The sequence below is a fragment of the Rhinoraja longicauda genome, chromosome 26 (assembly GCF_053455715.1).
Source record: "Rhinoraja longicauda isolate Sanriku21f chromosome 26, sRhiLon1.1, whole genome shotgun sequence".
Taxonomy (NCBI): Eukaryota; Metazoa; Chordata; class Chondrichthyes; order Rajiformes; family Arhynchobatidae; genus Rhinoraja; species Rhinoraja longicauda.
This window is the reverse complement of record NC_135978.1, coordinates 24484196-24505814: the sequence shown is the minus strand read 5'-3', so window position 1 is coordinate 24505814 and position 21619 is coordinate 24484196. Positions and strand designations below refer to the sequence as shown.

Sequence of the window (21619 nt, the reverse complement as noted above, 5' to 3'; positions counted from 1 at the left end):
TGGGTCTCCTCCAGGTGCTCCGTTGTCCTCCCACATACCAAAGACCTGCAGGCTAGTAGGTTAACTGGCCTCTGGAAATTGCCCCCAATGTGTAGGAAGTGGATGAGAAAGTGAGACAACATAGAACTAGTGTGAACAGGTGATTGATGGTCAGTGTGGACTCGGTGGGGCAAAGGGCATGTTTCCATGCTGTATTTCTAATCTAAACTAAATAGTGCTTTGGCATCAGGGCCCATTGGGGTCCCATTTCCTGCTCTCCCTTTCAACTCACAGGGATTACCTTTTCTGCTCTGCCTTTCAACTCGCCTGGTTCACTGGAAGATTTATGATACCACTGTAGAACAGTCGAAAAATTGATTTAATTGTGTTGAAGTATTGATGGGAGTAATATCATGCAGTCTAGAAACACCATAACGTAGAAGGCGTCATGCCTTCTCCCCGAATCCCCTGACACCTGTACTAATCATGAATCTATCTATCTCAAACATAAAAATATCCATTGAGGACCTCCACAGCCTTCTGTGGCAAAGAATTCCACAGATCCGCCACCCTCTGACTAAAGAAGTTCCTCCTCATCTCCTTCCGACAGGAACGTCCTTTAATTCTGAGGCTATGACCTCTAGTCCTAGACTCTCCCACTAATGCAAACATCCTCTCCATATCCACTCTATTCAAGCCTTTCACTATTCGGTAAGTTTCAATGAGGTCCCCCCTCATCCTTCTAAACTCCAGCGAGTACAGGCCCAGTGCCGTCATCACATGTTAACCCACTCATTCCTGGGATCATTCTTGTAAACCTTCTTTGGACTCTCTCCAGAGCCAGCACATCCTTCCTCAGATATGGTGTGCAAAATTGTTCGCAATACTCCAAATGTGGCCTGACCAGCGCCTTATAGAGCCTCAGCATTACTGCCCTGTTTTTGTATTTTAGCCCTCTTGAAATAAATACTAGCATTGCGTTCGCCTTCCTTACTACTGATTTGACTTGCAAATTAACTTTTTGGGAATCCTGCACCAGCACTCCCAAGTCCCTTTGCACCTCTGATTTCTGGATTCTCTCCCCATTTAGAAAATAGTCTACGCTTTATTCCTACTACCAAAAAGCATGACTCCCACACTTTGCTACACTATATTCCATCTGCCACTTTTCTGTCCACTCTCCCAACCTGTCCAAGTCCTTCGGCAGAGAGTCCCTGCTTCCTCTACATTACCTGCCCCTCCACCTATTTTCATATCATCTGCAAACTTGGCCACAAGGCCTTCAATCCCCTCATCCAAATCATTAATATATAACGTGAAGAGTAGCGGCCCCAGCACCGACCCCTGCAGAACTCCGTTTGTCCCGATAATAGTACCCCAAGAGTTGCCCAAACTGTGTCGCTGGGGTTTTTGAAAAATTGATTGAAACTTACAAAATGAAAACAGACCCTTCTGACCATCAAGTCCATGCCAATTATTGGTCACCCATTCACACTAGTTCTATGTTACATGCTAGGGGGCATTTTACAGAGACCAATTCACTTCTAAACCTGCATGATTTGGGGATGTGGGAGGAATCCAGTGCACACGAAAGATGTGATCAAACAACGTGCAAACTCCATAGTCAGCACCTGATATCATGGTCGAACATGGGCCTCTGGCGTTGTGAGGCAGCAGATCTACCAGCTGTGCTACTGCACGTCCCCATGGGTTCTGGCACCACTGGTCAAGGTCTTGATATAATATAAAAGAAGCGTGGTGTCTTATTGTATGGAGCCTTCAAGTTCCACTCCCGAGACGTAACTACAGGCCCAGCACCGATACCACTGAGTGAGTTTTGCACTGGCTAAGTACTGTCTTTGGCGTTAGATGTTCAACAAAGCCCCCTATCTCTCGTTTCTGTGGGATGTCCAAGGTTCTATGTTACCAAGAGCAGAGGGAGTTTTGGCCACACTGTGTCTTTCAGCAGATGATTATGGTGTTGGCCTCAGTGTTATGTTGCTCAGCTGCTGCCTACCTCTGCCAACAACCTTCTGTAGGTCTGGGGCGTACACTTCCCTTTGCTGATTAGTTGTTGCTGGGTTCAAAAGGATCCTTGGCGCTTAGTAATAATGACTGTGCAGACAATTGAATGACATCAATCACATTGAAGAATTCTCACTAATATCAAACAGGAAGGGACAGCACACATTTTGTACTGTACTTTGAAAGTTTATAGAGGAACCTGTACACAATTAAGGTAGACGTTGGTGCAGCAGTAGAGCCGCTGCCTCACAGAGCCAGGGACCTGGTTTGATCCTGACGGCAGGTGCTGTCTATGCGGAATTTGCACGTTCTCCCTGTGACTGTGGGTTTTCTCCGGGTGCTCCGGTTTCCTCCCACATCGCAAAAATGTGTGGGTATGCCAGTTACTTGGCCTCTGTAAATTGTTCCCAGCGTGCAGGATGCAAAAGTGGGATTTCATAGAACTAGTATGAACGGGTGATCGATAGTTGATGTGGCTTGACTCGATGGGCCGAAGGGCCTGTTTCCACACTGTATCTCTAAAGTAAACTAAATTAAAGTGACAATATCAAATATCACAAACTTGAAATCATTGAAAATACCTTAAAATTCATTATTTATGGACAGAATTGTGGTTATCACGATCCAAACAATTTGTTAGGGCTGTACGGCATTAATTATGATTTGGTATGCCATTCATTAGGATCTTGTGCACCAAAGTATAATATTCTCAGGGTTTATTTTGCACTGGTTAGTGAACACCAGGTCTTCTTCACCCATCGAGCCAATTCATTTGAGCAGGCTGCCAAGCAGCTGTGGGAGAACAGGGAATCCTTGAGGCAACATCTGGAATTGCAGCAGTAACAGAGTGCAGTTGTTCTGAGTCTCATGATGACAAATGCTACCCGTGCGCAGTCTCGGGTAGAGAGTGATGTTGGGAAGTTCCAAGCCACAGGAGGTTCGACCAGCCCCGACTCGGAAGTCTGATCGCCCGGCGTGAGGAGCTGAGATCCCCCCGATGCGGGAGCTTGATCGCCCCGATGCCGAGGGCTTGACCGATGGTTGCGGGAGCCAAGATTGCCCCAACAACAGAAGGTTCGAGTGCACCGACCACGGAGAACAAAGAAGGGAAGAAGATTGAACTTTTTTTCCCTTCCATCATAGTGAGGAATGTGGGGGAGTTGCTGTGGTGGATGTTCATGTTAAAAAAAATGTGCTCTTTATCAGTATGACTCTGGCAATCTGAATTTCACTGTACTTTCATTGGTACATGTGACAATAAACAAACCTTGAACCCGGGCCGATCCAGCAATTGCACCACTGTGCTGCTCTTGAGTCTCTGAAAAACCATAGGAACATCAGCACAGTAGCCAGCATAATGCATGGGATGTGAATCGGAATTAGTGTTCGATGGATACCATTATATGGATCATATTTTAAATTGGCTCCATTTGAGATGTTTGGTGGTGGTGAGGCTGGAGTGTGTTCGGCACTTCCTTGGCCCACTGCTCAAAGTTAAAGGTCACTCTTGGTTTCTACCACAGCTGATAATTTGAAGTTTGAAGTAGTGACCTGGTTTTGGTAGTCTCTTATTAGGCACGTGGAGAGTGTCCACCTACTGAATATGATTGAATGTAATCAGAGGCTCAATGCTTGAGATGTTGGCGTGGAAGAGAATGATAATGTTGGTCCATTTAGACAGTGCGAGACACTGCCCGTCCATCACAGGCACTGGAAGGGAGCTGTAGGAGACGCTGCCTTTAAAAGCCCACCAATGTCATTAAAGACTCGCATCACCCTGGCCATGTTCTCATTTCACTCCGACCACAACAAGGAGTCTGAAAACTGTGACCACCAGGTTCAAGAACAGCTTCTTCTCAACTATCATCAGGCTCTTGATACAATACAACCTTAACTTCAACTATGAACTTCGATGGATTGTGTTTGGTTGCATGAAGAACTTTGGGTTTTTGAATGAGTATTGTGGTTATTACTTTATTAGATGTTTTTTGCTTATGTGTTACGATATGATAGAACTTTATTTATCCCCGGAGGGAAATTGATCTGCCAGCAGTGATAAAAACACAAAATACACAAAACACAAAAAACATGAGATTAAAGTGAGTGGAAAGGCTTGTGGGATGTGCAAAGATTGGGGGGTGGGGGGGGGAGAGTAGTCGGTCTCAGTCTACCCCATGACAGAAGTGGGAAGAGTTGTAAAGTTTGATAGCTGTATTGTTCAAGATGCTCTGCAGTTTGAGGCCTCCCCTCCAAGATCACCTCCCATGAATCCAACCCCCCCCAGGACGCAGCCAGCCTTCCTGATGTTTGTTGATCCTATTGGCGTCCGCAGCCTTCGCCCTGCTGCCCCAGCACAGGGCAGCAAAGAAAATGGCACTGGCTACCACCGATTGGTAGAACATTTGCAGCATCTTACTGCTGATGTTGAAGGAGAGGAGCCTTCTCAAAAAGTACAGCCGGTTATCTATGTGTATAGCTTTTACAGGACTATCATGCTGCTTGCAAGTAAGAATTTCATTGTTCTGTTGTCGGTACCATGACCATTAAACACTCTTGACTCTCTTTTCCTGTCAATTGACTTGAAAGATGTTAAAGAGACACCACAAGTCTCCAATGCTGGACCCAAGCTGGGAGCACTGCTGCCTTACAGTGCCAGAGACCCAGGTTCAATCTTGACCTGACCTTGGGTGCTGTCTGTGTGGAGTTTGCACATTCTCCCTGTGACCGTGTGGGTTTCCTCTGGGTGATCTGGTTTCCTCTTGCATCCCAAAGACGTGTGGGGTATGTAGGTTAATTGACATCTGTAAATTGCCCCGAGTGTATAGGGAGTATTTGAGTAAGTGGGTTAATGTAGAACTAGTGTGAACAGGTGATTGATGGTTGGCGTGGACTTGGTGGGCTGAAAGGCCTGGCTCCATGCTGCATCTCTACGTATAACTAATCAATTTTCCTAGGTAAACCAGACCATAATAGTATAACTGATGTTATGCTATGTGAACCAGTCTGAAGAGAATCCTGACCTGAAATGTCATCTATCCATGTCCAGAGATGCTGCCTGATCCCCTAAGTCACCCCAGTCCTTTGTGTCTTTTTTTGGTAAACCGGCATCTGCAGTTCCTTGTATCAACATAACTGAAAAGTTATAGTATATTTATTTGCTGTTGCATTTTATGTGTCTCTAAGGCAAAAATTTAATTGTTTCGGTTTCAATGCACTTCACGATTAAACACTCCTGACTCTTGATATTAATTTAGATTAAAATAAAAGCTTGCATTTGCTACACTTGGTGGAAAATGGTCTTCCGCTGTTTAACCCTTTCAGTGCTGTGCAGCTGGGAACAGACATGCTGGAGCTCGACTGTCACCTGACCAAAGATGAACAAGTAGTTGTGTCACATGACACCAACCTGCGGCGAACCACTGGGTTCAATGTGAACATTGAAACCCTCAAGTTTTCAGTAAGTGGCATCTTTCTGCCTTGAATTAGCCTTGTACAGCAGTGCCATGTTGCACAGAATGTTATTGGTATCTTTTGGTGCTACAATCTCGTCAGCAAACATGACAGCTGCCTCATGCAGGACCACAAAACAACACAAGTAAGGCAGAAGATTAGACTGATACCAGAACAGTATCACCAGACGGCCACATCTGCACAGTCCAGTTGCTGATTTAACGTCGCACATAAATATCAGGAATTCTCAGCATTGCCCTCTCCCAGCAGTGCGGCACTCCTTCAGTACTTCACCCGACCCAGCAGTGCAGCACTCCCTCAGTATTAAACTCGCCCGTGGTGCAGTGCTCCCTCGGCACTACCCTCTCTCCAGCAATCCACACTCACTCTTTGCTGCTGTCCTCTCCCCACGGTGCAATACTCCCTCTGTACTGCCCCTCCCCAGTAGTGCGGCATTCCCTCGGTGCAGCTCTCTCCCCAGCACTACAACACTCCCTCTGTACTGCCCCTCCCCAGCGATGCAGCACTCCCTCGATAATGCCCTCTCCCTCCATGCCAATGGTGCGGTGAGGTGCCTCCAAGGCAATACTTTCTGCTACTTCACTCCACTGTGCACTAGGATTGTGTTGTAAAGTATGACCTGAAGCCCCCAAACATCAGCTTCAAACATAAACACTAAGCTCAAGTAAATAAGAGCAGGAGTGGTTGCCTTGGCCTCTCATGCCAGGCACCATTCAGTATGATCACAGGCGATTTGCCCCATGTCTTATCTATACCAATTCCACAAATTACCCCAACGATCTAGTCTCCTGAACCCTCTGACAAAGAAAATTCTGGAGATATAATGTGTACGACACATAGTCTGGTTCGAGAAAGAAATAAACGGAGGCTATCAAATATGTCAACTCTAATCCAAACACTAAAGATTGACTGACGACAATGCCACCTCAATGATTCTAAGACAATTTGGGATATATTGTGGAGGTGATTGGGGCTTTAGAAATACAAATGTCTTTTTTAACTTGTTGACCAGAACGGTCTGACTATTCCCCAGAAATGTTGTACTAAATGCTGCCCTGAAGTTGTTTGTCTCTGCTTTTCATGTGCACTTCACGAGTACAGACTTAGATCGCATACTCAATATCTAGGCAGGCCTCAGAAACGGGAAGATCAGATGTAGGTCAGATGTTAACGAGAGGGCCATCAGCTGGGGTAAGTGCCAGGAAAGGGGTGGTTGTGGTCAGGTGAAGAGTCTCAGTTCAGGAATAGCTTGGTGTTCTAACAGGAAGTGGTAAGGTCCATGTTCTCAAGAATGAGGCCCGATTAGATGTGCCATTGGTCTGCCTTTCCCTCAACATGTCCTGTGAAGATATTCAAACAGCAGCTGACGGCTCGATGCTTCTATAACAACAGTGAACTTTGAGCTGCATTTAATCTGTCCTGTTCCTGTAACTGAACTCCTAATATATGGCTGGGGCTGACTAGTACTGAAGATGTAAAGACACAAAGTACTGGATGTGGCAGCATCTCAGGGGAAAAAGGATGGGTGACATTTCGGGTTGGGGCCCTTCTTCACTCTTCATCGTTCTTCTACGTCACCCATCTTTTTTCTCCAGTGATGCTGCCTGACCCACTGAGTTACTCCAGCACTTTGTGTCTATCTTTGGTATAAACCAGTGCCTGCAGTTCTTTGTTTCTACATTCCGACTACTATTGAATCAGCCCTGCAGCAATGTACTACATTATTAGAGGTGGATGCAGCCTAGAAGTCAGACAAAGTTCCCCATCTATGTGTGTGAATCTTTTAAAGGTTCAAGCTGTAATGCAGTGTTTACAACTTGAGGATGTGTCAAGATTCTTAACAACCAAAGACAGTTAGACAGCGAGCATGAGTTAGAGTTTTATCACCTGATTATACACCAGACATCTGTCAGTGTAACAATGGTACCCACATTGATTCAGTTCCCCTCTGTTCCAGGAACCATTCCTGCTGTGAAAGCTATTTTACAATTACACAACTTTTTATTCCACAGATTCACAAATCAGGGTGAAAAAGTTTTTCCTCATCTCAGTCCTCAATAGCCTACCCCTTATTCTTAAACTGTGACCCCTGGTTCTGACCACCCCCAACATCGGGAACATTTTTCCTGTATCTAGCCTGTCCAATCCTTTAAGAATTTTATATGTTTCTATAAGATCCCCTCATCCTTTGAAATTCCAATGAATACAAGCCCAGTCGATCCATTCTTTCATCATATGTCAGTCCTGCCATCCCGGGAATTAACCTGGTGAACCTATGCTGCACTCCCTCAATAGCAATATTGTCCTTCCTCAAAATAGAAGACCAAAATTATACACAATTCTCCAGGTGCGGTCTCACCAGGGCCCTGTACAACTGCAGTAGGACCTCCTTGCTCCTGAACTCAAATCCTCTCGCAATGAAGGCCAACATACTATTAGTTATGGGTGACGTTTCGGGTCGAGACCCTTCTTCAGACTGAAGAAGGGTCTCGACCCGAAACGTCACCCATTCCTTCTCTCCCGAGATGCTGCCTGACCTGCTGAGTTACTCCAGCATTTTGTGAATAAATCGATTTGTACCAGCATCTGCAGTTATTTTCTTATACTATTAGTTATCTTCACTGCCTTCTGAACCTGCATGTTTATGTTATTTCATACGTTCAGAAAGAGGAGTCGGGTGAATTTGACTGAATTCATCTCTGATGTAGCATGGATCTGACTCGCTATTACAGTCAGCCCTACCCTGTTTTTACACATTCATTTTTGAAGTCTGCACGTTTCTGGAACATCCTGCACTTGTTGCCCAAACCTAATTGCCTTAGAGACGATGGTGGTGAACACTTCCTTGTAATACGAGAGAACAGCAAGAATACCATAAAAATTAGACAGCACAAAATTGGTCATCATTGTGCGTGCATCAGCAGTATGGCTGCTGTTTGAGTCATCAGTCATACAGCACAAAACAGGCCATTCAGCCCATCGTATCTGTGCCAACCAGCATGTACATTAATGTATAAATTAATCTGATACCAATTGAGTTTTATTCCTTCTTGCTCCCATCCACTTCTCAGATTCAACCACCCCATACATACTAGGGTTAATTTACTTTGTCTTTTACAAATAAATTTACAATGTCTTTGGGATGTTGGAGGAAACCAAATTGCCCGGCGGAAACCCAGGTGGTTACAGGGGGAAACGTACAAACTCTACAAAGAGATCTCTGAAGGTTGGGATTGAACCTGGGTCATTGGAGCTGTGAGGCAGCAGCTCTACCAACTGCACCATTACGCCGTCTGTGGGTAGGACCGGAAACTGGGCTTAACCCCCAGCTCCTGGGTCACCTTTGTGCCTTTTAACATATGTCTATGTCAGGAATTATGTCCACAAGAGATGTCAACAGCCAATTGGCTCATTTGATCTAAACCCATTCATTGAAAACATTCAGATTCTTTTTAAAGCACCAAACTATATTGGCTCAATGTGCAGGCTACATTGTCATCCAGGGTGCAGGGTATCTCATAGGTTTACGGGAGAATCTTCCAGAATTCCAGGGGATCTGAGGGTTATTCAAGAAGCCTGGGAAATGGGAGGTTTGTGAAGAAGCAGGACAAGTGAGTCAGTGAGCCTCTCTCTTCTGAAACATTCCATCTAACCCGCTGTGATCTTGTTCAAAGCCAGCCAAGGCTATGGACGGACTCAAGGAAGATCATGTAGTGCACTTTAAATATATCGCCAGCATTTAAGATTTATAAGGTGCAGCAGAACGAAAGAAGGTCTCCTATCCTATGGGAGGGGTCTGTGAGGATATAGAGTCATACAGCACAGAAACAGGCCCTTTGGCCCAACTAGCCCATGCCGACCACATCTACGCTAGTCCCATCTGCCCTTGATTGGCCAATATCCTTCTAAACCTTTCCTATCCACGTACCTGTTCCAAATGACTTTTAGACATCTCCACTCTTGCAGCCTTTCCCCTGCTGGAAGAACTACAGCTTCAATGAGTGGGTCAGTTGCATTTGCACGTTGCAGACACATGTTCGGAGGTTTTGATTCTCTGTTTTACATTACCGCTGCTGATCTGGTGAGTGCACGTACAGCAAGGTGGAGCGATCAGTGTACTAATGCCATCCCTTCTAATTTTACCCCACCCCTCTCAGGATCTTCCACCCTACAACTGCAGGCTACACGTGTCCTTCAAGAGAGGTAAGACCTGGTTGGCACAATTCTCACTGATCCACAGGTCACTTGAATTTCTGGGTTAGCTTTAAGTTGGACAGTGACCCACAGACATTTCATGCGATATGAAAAGAAAATGCTGGAAATACTCAGTAGGTTAAAATAAGTAGGTTGTCATTTCAGGGCCAAGACCCTTTGTATGAATTAGAACCTTCTGATGAGCAATCTGTCACTTCCAGTAGAACTCTACTTTCTCAGCTGCCTGATCTGCTGAGTGTTTCCAGCATTCTAATTTTTACTTCAGGTTTCGCGCACCTGCAATTGTTTTTTTCATGGGTTCTCTTTGAAGTGGATTCTCACAAGCCACATAATGAGGTATCGGGAATGATGACCAGATTCTTGACAAATTGCGGTAGCATCTGAAGAGAAGCAGAGATGCACCATAGAAAGCATCCTATCCCAATGAATCACAGCTTGACATGGTAACTGCTCTGACAAGAAATTATATAAAGTTGAGAATGAAGCCCAATCTATCAAGTAAACTATCCTCTCCCTACTACCCCCATCACTTCTACACTTCACAACCTCAGGAAAGCAGTTAATATAATCAAGAACCACTCGCACTTCTGTTATTCTCCCCTTTCCTGTTGGGCAGAAGAAACAAAAACTTAAAAATACTTTGCACTTGATTCAAGAACAGCTGCTTCCCCGCTGTTATCAGGCTCTTGAACAAACTTCTCGTATGCCAGGGATGAATTTCCAGATCTTCCAATATGCCTCATTGCAGCCTTTGCATTTTTTAAATCTGCACTTTATCTGTAGCCGTAACACCATAGTCTGCACTCTATTTTCTCTTTTGCACCACTCCTTGTACTCATGCACGGTATGATTTCCTAGGACTGCATGCAAAATAGAATTTTTCACTGTGTCTCTTACACGTATTAATAACACCGGAGAGGTTATAGGAGCAAATTAAGGTCAATTGAGAAAAGCTACCACCAGAACAGTTTCACAGATCAGGATACAGATTTAGAAGATTTTTTATATGCATTGGTTTAACCTGGAACAATGGAAAGAAAGTTAATGTGCATTGAATAGACACAATGAAAAATGATGGACAGTATTATCAGGAAAGTGTGGGAAAACGGGACTGACAGGAGTCGGCAGAGAGTTGGCGGACTGAATGATCGGCTTCTGGGCCATTGCGATTCCTGTAGAAACATAATGCAGGCGGGCCTGATCATCACAACAGTTGATGGGACCAGAGAATTGGTCCAGCCTCCAGCTGCTGGCTGACCTCCACAGCCAATCATTTGTGCCCTGCGCCTATGGACATTTCTGTGTGTACATATTTTTGTGGCAGAGCATTTGCATGTGGCTACAGAGTCATACATGCCTGTGTTTGTGTGTGTGTGTGTGTGGCATGCACAAGTGAGAGTGCCTATCTGCCCATCTGCTGCTGCCCATTGTTTGGTCAAATCCAATGACTGATTTCTCGCCTCTTTAGATGGCTTCTGTGATGGAGGTGACGACAAGCGAATTCCACTCCTGAAGGATGTGTTTGATGCCTTTCCCACTATGCCGGTCAACATTGATATTAAAGTCGACAGTGACCACCTCATCGAGAAGGTATCAGACAGGGAAAAATAAACCTTCGATGTGAAATCGGAACGCATTGGACATCAATTGGTCAGTGTGTGTGGAGAGAGAAGGAGTTAATGTTGCTCAGACTTATTCTTGATACAAAGCATCCCACCCTTATGCTAGTTCATCAACTCTGGGGCATTAGTTCTTTTGACACGCATGCCGCCCGAGTGTTTTAAACTGCAACAGCCCAGGAGAAGGCAACTTGGCTCTTGAAGCCGCAGCTGACCCTCCAACTTGGTTTGTCTTGGTTTATCCGTGTACTGTCTGCACCGGGTCTAATGTGTCTGTTTTCTCCCAGGTATCTGATTTGGTGAAGGAGTATAATCGTCAGGACTTCACTGTCTGGGGCAACGGCAATGAAGCTATTGTGAAGAAGTGTTACAGAACGGTGAGCCTTCCACAGCTTTGGTCATGTTCACTTGAAGAGCTGGCGATGGGATATTTCTGGATAAAAGATTTTAGTCTTTGCAGCTGTATATCCCCCCATTTGGATTGCGAATGCACGACTTGGAGGGCGGCACAGTGACGCAGCTGGTGGAGCTGTTGTCTCATAGCGTCAGAGACCTGACTTTGATCCTAACCGTGGGTCCACTCAACCTCTGACACTACAGAGAAAACAATACCAAGTTTGTCCGATCTCTCTTGATAGCTAACCCCCTCTGAAGGTTAAAGTGCAAGGATCATAGCTCAGAGAATTGAGAATTGGTTTGGGTGGAGCTAAGTGGGCTATTGGAAGAGCAGGGAATTACCCTGTGACTTGGTGAACATCTCCTCATCTTAGCACCACGAAGGCCTAAAACCTTTGCTATTCTTGTAATGGGGAATAAGTCGGTGGTGGAGGGGAATCTTCTTGACCTGTGGGTGTGCGTGCGGCCCCCATGTAAACTCTCTGCTCTTGTTTTGTTAACAGAATCCCAACATCCCACTCCTATTTAGCCTGCAGAAGGTGCTGCTGCTGGTGGGTCTCTTCTACACGGGGCTCCTGCCGTTCGTCCCCTTGCGAGAGCAGTTCCTCGAGGTCCCCATGCCCAGCATCATGCTGAAGTAAGTGAAAGGTTTCAGCTGAGAACCACCTATGTTCTTCACTCTGCATGTTTCTCATCATTTCACCTTTTGTACCTGCATTTGGCTTGATAGTATTCAACAATGATATTATCTGATTTGATTGGATAGCGCTCAAACAAAAGCTTTTCACTATAGCTCAGTACACGTGACAATAATAAACCTAAACCGAAACTCTTGGCAAGTTGTTCCCCTAACCTTGACATCTCTCCCCCAGAGACTGCAGGGGCTGGTTGGTGAGTCCGTTTTGTGCCATGTTTGATTTGTGGGAGGGGGGCTGGGCTGCCCATAACAATGAGATTCTTTGCCGTGCACTGTTCCTTGGTGATGGGAAGGACGCAGTGGGAGTGCTGCTGGGATTGAGAGTTGTCCCTTTTCATTGCCCATGTCCCTGGTTCCTTGCTCTCCTCCCTCTCTGAAATAACTTGTCCTGCTTGGTGCCCCGTCTGTGGCAGTGGCACAAAGTCTGCTTGGTACCGGTAGTGTTGATTATGTCCCATGTTCTCCAGGGATGCTGCCTAACCTTCTGAGTTAGTCCAGCACTTTTGGTCATGTCCCTGTTCCTGCACTTTCAGTCTATGCCACTAGATGGTGGGCTGGAGCTGATCTCAGATGCCCTCTTCTCCCCAACCACCAGAACAGAGGGGAGAGTATTGGATGGATCGAAAGGGAAAGGCTTCTGGGAAAGGGAAACGAGGGGAGTGTAAGATCACATGGATCAGTCACCAAGGATTAGATGGGCTAAATGATCTCACAGAGTGTTGTCAGTAGTGTTCCCTGTGCATTCAGACATCACCCAAGGAGTGGCATTGGTGCCATGTATGAGGACAAGGGAGGTGCTACCACTGGGTATAACACTAGTTAGTATTGAATATACAGACACTGAGAATGTATTAAGAGTTTTGCACAGTATTTCATTTTGTATATGTTTTTTTATCATAAATATAGTTAATTTTTGAAATTAAAAGACTGGTGGAAAGGGAGACATTGATTTTGCCTCCAATGCCTGAGTTGTGGTACCTTTATTCCATAGTTAGAGGAATGAAAATGTTAAGAGTTGCAGGCACATGGGCCTTGTAAGGGGAGCCACAACACTAACGTTGTAGGCAACGTCTGAATGTAGCGGCAAGCCCAGGAAAATAGAAGCAGGGCATTGATCAATTCCTCCTATTTGACCCCCCCACTCCCCATACAACCTCTCCTCTGGCCTGACCATGCACAAGGGATTGGTGAGACTGCACGTGGAGTACTGCGTGCAGTTCTGGTCACTGTGCTACAGCAAAGATGTGATAAAACTGGAGAGTGTGTAGAACAGAATGTTGCCAGGACTGGAGGATTTGAGTTATGAGGAGAAACTGGATTGACTGGGACTGTTTTCCCTGGAGCGAAGGAGGCTGAGGGGTGACCTTATCGAGGTTTAGAAAATTATATGAGGAGCGCAGATAAGCAGGATAGTCACAGTCTTTTTCCCTGGGTGGGGGAGTCTAAAACTAGAGAGCATAGATTTTAGGCGAGAGGAGAAAGGAGAGGAGCTTAGGAAAAGCCAATCCAAGGTCATGTACCTGTGTTGATGGGGAGTGTTTCCCTGTGCACAGTCTGCGTGGCATGACCCAGTCTCAAGTTGTCTTTATGCTCCTCACCATTGGACTTTGGACCACCCTTTGTCAAGACTGGGTAGCAGCTCGTGAGCAACAGCTATCTCTTGTTAAAATAACTGGTTTATAGCAAAGAGAGGCACAAAGTGCTGGAGTAACTCAGCGGGTCAGGCAGCATCTCTGGAGAAAAAGGATGGGTGAGATTTCGTGTCGGGACCCTTCTTCAAACTGGGTCTGAAGAAGGGTCATGTCCTAAAACATCACCTATCCACGTTCTCCAGAGATGCTGCCTGGCCCGCTACATGGGCTTAGTTTTGCTACTTAGTTAGTTTATTAATATTGTCACGTGCCGAGGTACAGTGAGAAGCCTTTTAATTGCGTTCTATCCAGTCAAATACTTGCACCCAACCAAACCCACCCCGCTCAGCTTGGGAACCAACCCTTCACCTCCACTGCCTTTTGTGCAGTGGCTTCCAAATTGTCGATGGCCTTCCGTGGGAAATGTTGTTTGCCGATAATTCCCACATATAGCCCGACACGTTCAAGTTGATAATTTCCCCTTCCGAACCCTGGGGTTGTTCTGGTGAATGTCCTGACGTTTCCCACTCCTGTACCCACTCTCCGAAGAAAGTCCACTCTCCATCTGCCTACAAGTGTGTCCCAGTGGGCAGGACTCTCGTCCCATCCACTCCCCGGTCGTGGAAACAAAGCCTGAAGTGTCTTCCAGGCTGTGTCCATGGTTCCTCTGTGCACTGTGTGACCAGGTATCAGATAAGCTCTACCTGTGGCGGCTGGGAGTAGATGTAGCCGCCTGGTGCCTCTCCCTCTCATGGTGTGCGTTTCACATTCACCTCCAGGTTGAAGGGGCCGTGCAAGATATCCTGGGCTCAGCGGCTGGGGATCTGGCTTGCTGACACGTGAGTGCTTGAGACTAACCTGAAAAGCCATCTCCATCCACCCTCAGCTCCCCTCTCTTGTTCCCCCTACCCACCCCCACCCCCTATCATCTGATGTCTCCATCCCCCACCCTCACCCCCCAGCAATACTCTGATATCGTCCTCTCCCCATCCCCACAAATCTATCTCCTCCCTGTCACCCACCCAACCCTCTATAACCCCCACCTTTGGTATTCTGGTTTCGCTCAACCCACCATTGCTTTGATACTTCCTTCTAATCCTCTGCTATTCTCTCCCCCAACCCCCACTGGACCTCTTCTATCTCCCTTCTTCCCTCCTTCCACACCATCTTCTGGTATCTCTTTTCCACCATGTCTCTAATCCTAATCTTCTATCTCCTTCCTCCGACCCCTACTGTCCTCTGGTGTCTTGGCCACACGCCCCATATCATCTCTGGTTCAACTCCCCCAACATCTGGAACATTTTTCCTGCATCTAGCCTGTCCAAGCCTAAATAATTTTATATGTTTCTATAAGATCCCCTCTCATCCTTCTAAATTCCAGTGAATATCAGCCCAGTCAATCCATCTTTTCCATATGTCCGTCCTGCCATCCCGGGAATTAACCTGGTGAACCTATGCTGCACTCCATTAATAACAAGAATGTCCTTCCTCAAATTAGGCGACCAAAACTGCACACAATACTCCAGGTCTCGTTGCATCTCCCCTTTTCCTAATCTGACACCATTCAGATAATTGCCGCCTTGCCACCAAAGTGGATAACCTCACATACTGCATCTGCCATGCACCTGCCCACTCACCCAACCTATCCAAGTAATCCTGCAGCCTCACAGTATCCTCCTCGCAGCTCACACTGCCACCCAGCTTAGTGTCATCCGCAAACTTGGAGATGTTACATTCAATTCCTTCGTCTAAATCGTTTATATATATATTGTAAGTAACTGGGGTCCCAGCACTGCCTTGCAGTCACTGCCTGCCATTCTGAAAAGGACCCGTTAATTCCTACTTTTGCTTCCTGTCTGCCAACCAGTTCTCTATCCATGTCAATACCCTAGCCCCAATACCATGTGCTCTAATTTTGCACACTAATCTCTTGTGTAGGACCTTGCCACATATTCAGTGGTTGTGATATTCCCCATTTTTTTCCTGCAGGTTACTCATGAGGAAATGTCTGTTCGAGCATCTCAAAGCGAGAGGAATTCAGGTGAGCTTGGCACTTGCGGCCTGACGTCCGTGACTTGACCTCCCCAGAATGAGACCGTTTTCATTTGCCCTTTATAAAGGTCACATCCACTGGAGGAAGTATCTGAGAGCGGCGACACAGGGTAAACGGGTGAACAAGGCATTTGGCACGCTTGCCTTCATCAGTCAGGGTACTGAGTACAGGATGTGTAGGAAGGATGTGTAGATACTGGTTGACACTGAAGATAGACACAAAGCTGGAGTTACTCTGTGGGTCAGGCAACATCTGTAGAAAATGGATGGGTAACTTTTCGGGTCTGAAGAAAGGTTCCGACCCGAAACGTCTCCTATCCTTTTTCTCCAGAGATTCTGCCTGACCCACTGAGTTACTCCAGCACTTTGTGCCTATACTAAGTACTGGAGTTGGGACGTCAAGTTACAGCTGTACAATATGTGGGTAAGGCCACTTTTGGAGAACTGTTCTAGTTCCACGGGAAGGATGTAATTGAACCGTAAAGGGTGCCAAAAGAAAACATGAAGATATTACCTTGTCAAGAAGGTTTAAGTTATGTGGATAGGCTGTGTCTTTCCCCCCTGGATTGTAGGAGGCTAAGGGGGTGACCTTATAGAGGTTTATGAAACCATCATCGACAGTCAATCGCTGCACTTTTCCACAGGGTAGCGGAGAGTCTATTACTAGAGGGCATAGGTTTGGGGTGAGGGAAAAATTTAAAAGGGACCCGAGGGATAACTTTTTCACACAGAGAGTGATGTACATAAGGAGCGAGCTGCCAGAGGAAATTATAAAGGCAGGTATAACGATGACATTTTAAACATACGTACATGGACTGGTACGTGGTTAGAAAAGGTTTGGAGGGATATGGGCCAGGCACAGACAAGTGGGACCAGTTTCAGTTCGGCACAGAAGAGTTGGGCTGCAGGGCATCACCGTGCCGTGCATCTCGGACTCTAAGTCTGAAAACAGGTTCCCTACCTGAGTGCTTGACTGCTGAAGCTGAAACTCCAAGCCGTCACCATCATTTGACTGCACATTAAACAGGGATCATTTTCCCTGCTCTCTGGGATCAACTCAACATCCTCCACCTCTATCTGTGAGACTAAGCAAGAGAGAGACCACTTTTACTCCTGAGCCAGCATCACTACCTGGTCCAATTCACGTTGCTGTTTGTGGAGCTTCCGTGCACATATTGGCTGCCTCATCACCCAGGTTATATCAGTGACTGTGCCTTGTAATCAAAGCAGAAGCTCAGCACATCAGAGAGTATCTATGAAAAGCTTATCAATCTGATAGGTCAACTCTGCTCCTCTCTTCATAGATACTGCCTGACCAGCTGAGTGTTTCCAATATTCTCTGTTCTTCAGCTTTGCGGCATCTAAAGTTTCTTTCGCCTGTCGCTCCTAGTTTCGTTACTCTCCACACACTCTTTGGCAGTCGTTTCCTTTAACATTGAATCTCTTGTCGTCTTTGATCTGCCAGAGACTTTGTCTTTTGTTCCCTGTTCCCCTTTCTCTGCATCTTAAAACTTGCTTGGTCCAAGTTGATGAAGGGGCAGTTGTTTCTTTCCCTGTTGCTGCTGACTGACCAGTTCAGTGTCAACAATATTTTCTAGTTTTTCTTTCTTTATTTAAAAAAAGATCTGCAATATTATTTTGTTGAAGCATCAGCCACTTCTTCCATTGATCAGATCGCCACAAATACTGCTCCTTCACAAGTGCTTCCACAGTGTTTCATGTGACTGCAACAAAGACTTTCTCCCCATCTTCCCTCCATCTCAATTCCTTTCTTGTCGTCTTGAATGGCCACAAAACCTTTGACCATTAAAATGTTTCCCCTTTGTTATTTTTAGAAACTACATACATAATTTTGATTGCCTCCATTAAATTTCCCCTTGGCCTTCTTTGCTCTGAGGAAAAGAGTCCATCTTTCATATTTCCTCAGGACATGGGAGCCAATTTGGCCCATTGAGTCAATCCCAGCTCTCAGAGCAATCCCATGCCTCCCTGCCAACCTCCCAATCGTCCCATCAATAGTCCCCAGGATCCCACCGCTCACCTACACTCCAGGGGGCAATGTATGGTGGCCAGTTAACTTGCCAACCTGCATGTGGGAGGAAACCAGAGCACCTGGAAATAACCCACGCAATCACAGGGAGAATGTGCAAACTCCATACAGACGGTACCCAAGGTCGGGCTCTAACCTGGGTCTCTGGCTCTGTGAAGCAGCGACTCCACCGGCTATGCAAATGTGCGTTGCCCGAGATGTTTTCTTCACTCTGCCGTTCTTGAGTTTGCATGGTGGTGGGGCGGGGTGGGAGGTGTCGGAGGGTGGGGTGGGGAGAAGGACACTAACTTATCGCAAGTACTCACCCAATCCCTCTTCCTTCCAACCCACATCTTCAGGTTTACATCTGGGTTTTGAACGACGAGGAAGACTTCAAGAGAGCCTTTGACTTGGGGGCGACAGGAGTCATGACCGACTACCCAACGCGACTGAAGACGTTCCTGGAAAGTTATAGCTTCAAGGAGCAGTAGGAGAGATGGTAGAAGGGTGGACGGGGAGGGGAGGAGGCACGGAGCTCGTCATTGTGGGCAGATGACTTGTGTTTGTAGACGGAACACTCTCCCAGCAGATGTAAACCTTCGCTACAGCAACAGAATGGCTTGAAGTGCTGTGTCTTGTTCTCTTCAGGCTACCTTTAAGTTGTACCTGCAGGCAGTGTTCCCTTTGAAAGCCGATAGTTTGTTTGAAACGTTACTATATAAATATTTAAAGTACTTTGAGATATTTCAAGCCAAGTGTTTGTTGGGAAGCAGCTCCCCTGTCTCAACGTCCACATAAATTTCTATTTAAAAAATAAGTTCCTTTTGGACACTTGTGAAAACTACTGTGCCCTACTGTGTGAGGCCATTTGGCCCATCGTGCCTGCTCTGGCACTGTAAGAGAGCATTCCAATTAAGCCCCCCCCCCCCCCCCCCTGGTAATTCATTCCCTTTTTTCAACTATTTATTCACTTCAATTAGAAGATGGGGTGGAATCGTGCTTCAAGGGATGTGTTCTGGATTTCAGCAATTAAAATAATGACCACCTTAGAATAAAAAAACTGGGACATTCGGGAAATGCCTGGATCAGAGAGAAGTGAAACTTGAGTTTCAAAACATAACTCTGCAGGCTGTGATGTGATATTTTGGGGTGGGGGGGGGGGTTACTGGGACGTTTGTTGAGCAGAGTCCCTACCCGAAGCGTAACCTATCCATGTTCTTCAGAGATGCTGTCTGGTCCACTGAGTTACTCCAGCACTTTGTGTCTTTTTCTCTTAATCCTATTCTGACGCTGATAGCAGTAATAAGGGAAGGCCAATTCAATGTTAAGGCCCTTCAGCCCTTCGAACCTGTTCTGCCATTCAGTGTGATCGTGGGAGTTTTATTTGTGGGTTTATGGTCCATCTTGGCTTCTGCCACTGATCATTAACCCTGTCTGGCAAAGGAGCTTTGATCTGCGGTTTAAACTGATGAATCTAGCCTTGGTCTGGTTCGGTCAGGGGCCCTGCACCCTTTGCCAGAGGAAGCACCTCCACCCCTCTCTCAATGGTTCTTCAATGGTTCAATGATTCTTAATTATCACGTGTACCTTTGGTATTCTGGGATCAAAAATCTGGTTTAGTCCGGGTTATCTCCCTTGACAGAGACTGAATAACTTTACCCAGATCAGTCGGCAACCAAACCTGGATACATGTCTTGGTAACTCACTGGGTGCGTGGCAGGGCTGAGGGTTCGTGGAAGACCACTGGTTGCAGCAGTTCCCAAAACTAATACCAATGACTGCACTGGCCAGCACTGGGTACTAGTGGTGTCTCTGGAACAGCTGGAGATTGTGTCATCACCGATGACATCTGCGGCAGATTGTTATCCCACTAATGGCATTTCTTGGCTCTACCCCCATACCCAACCCTCCACCCCGCCCTGATGCTGTACTCCACAGGAACAAGAGTTCACAGTGTATATACAAGGAATTGCAGATCTGGAATCTTAACCTAAACACAAGATGCTGGAGGAAATCAGCGGGTCAGGCAGCATCTATGGATGGAAATGGACAGACGACATTTCATGTTGAGACTGATTGAGAAGGGTTCTAACCTGCGATGTCAACTGTCCATTCACTTGAAGATTCAGAGTGAATGGACAGTGACATTTTGGGTTGGGACCCTTCTCAATCACTGACCCCCTGAGTTCCTCCAGCACTGCATTTTGCTCACAGTGGATGTTTACAGTGGGTTGGTAGCCAATATTTGAGCAGTAAGTGGGGTAACTGGGTGAGTCTGTGGATGGAATGGCATTGAACCAGACAAGATCTCACTAGCTAGACCCCAAATTGTGTGGCTGAATGGAGTGATGGAGAAAACAGGACAGATAACGAATTGACTCCTCTTCACCCATGCCAGTAGAATTTGTTACCACTGTCCTGTTCCCTTCCAGCCCTTTGTATAATCTGTTAACCTTTGCTGGTCCTCGAATATGTTCTCTTTCAGCTGAGCCAACCTGCTGCTAAAATGAATTTCCGGAGAAAACAGGGTTTTTTGTTGCACAATATAAATATATTTTGTGTCTGGTCCTAATGCAGAGGATGGGTGACCCCTCACTCACTGACACCAGCAGGGGAAGTGAGATGGGGCCGGGTCTGCTACCATTCACGACTTGAACAGAAGAGCAGATAACTAATGTATCATGTTGTAGAAACTGGTAAATACTGTCCTACTAAAGTTTGTGATTAAAACAGTGATTTGTGAGTGTTTAAATGTTTTTTTAATGGAAAAAAAACTTTGTAATTATACCCGCTGTTTGGTGTGGTGATTTCTTCCTTAAGCACCTGCTCTTCCGCCCTCCAGAATCGCTTCTAATCCCCTGATCCTATGCCCTCAGACTGACACTTAAGGCTGGGGAATGGCAGTGGGGGGTTTCGATTGTAGAGTGGGGGTTTAGTGGGGGAGGTGTTCAAAATGGGAGAGGGGGTTGGCAGGAGGGTTGCTTTGAGTAGAAACAGGCCATTCGGTTTATCACATGCATCCTGGCCACCCATCCATATTAATTCCATCTACCATCACTTGGCCTGTAGCCACCTGTACCTGGGCGATTCCAGTCACTTCTGAAACGTTGTCGTCAACTCTGCTTCCACCACTCTCTGGCAGTGAGCCCGAGGTACTCGCCACTGTCTGGGTGCAAAACGTCCCCCTCAGATTAGTCTAAATCTAGGTGGTCTGGTATCAGATGCTGGAAATCTTCGTCAGCAACTGTAGAAGGTTTGAGATGTGGGACCCTTCGTCAGATCTCAACTGAGATGATGGGTCTGCCAGGACAGTGCTTTTGTGGAGTCTAGGCAGTAGGTAGGGATGATCAGCAGGATACAAGGCAGGAAGCTCATAAGTTCATATTGATAGAAGCAGAATTAGGTCACTTGGCTCATCAAGTCTATTCTGCCATTCAATCATGGTTGATCTATCCCCTTTCAACCCCATTCACCACCCTCTGAATAAAGAAATTCCTCTTCTCTT

The 21619-nt window shown here is 46.2% G+C and overlaps 1 protein-coding gene across 1 annotated transcript in view; it reads left to right on the top strand.

The window, feature by feature from the left end:
- gdpd1 (glycerophosphodiester phosphodiesterase domain containing 1) overlaps positions 1-20854 on the top strand; it is a 41890-nt gene extending 21036 nt beyond the window's left edge. The window contains exons 3-10 of the mRNA XM_078422388.1: positions 5326-5461; positions 9633-9678; positions 11159-11280; positions 11597-11686; positions 12209-12342; positions 14813-14872; positions 16023-16074; positions 18474-20854. Coding sequence (XP_078278514.1) covers positions 5326-5461; positions 9633-9678; positions 11159-11280; positions 11597-11686; positions 12209-12342; positions 14813-14872; positions 16023-16074; positions 18474-18605 — 772 coding nt within the window. The 3' untranslated portion in view covers positions 18606-20854. The remainder of the gene's footprint in view (positions 1-5325; positions 5462-9632; positions 9679-11158; positions 11281-11596; positions 11687-12208; positions 12343-14812; positions 14873-16022; positions 16075-18473) is intronic.
- The last annotated feature ends 765 nt before the right edge of the window (positions 20855-21619 follow it).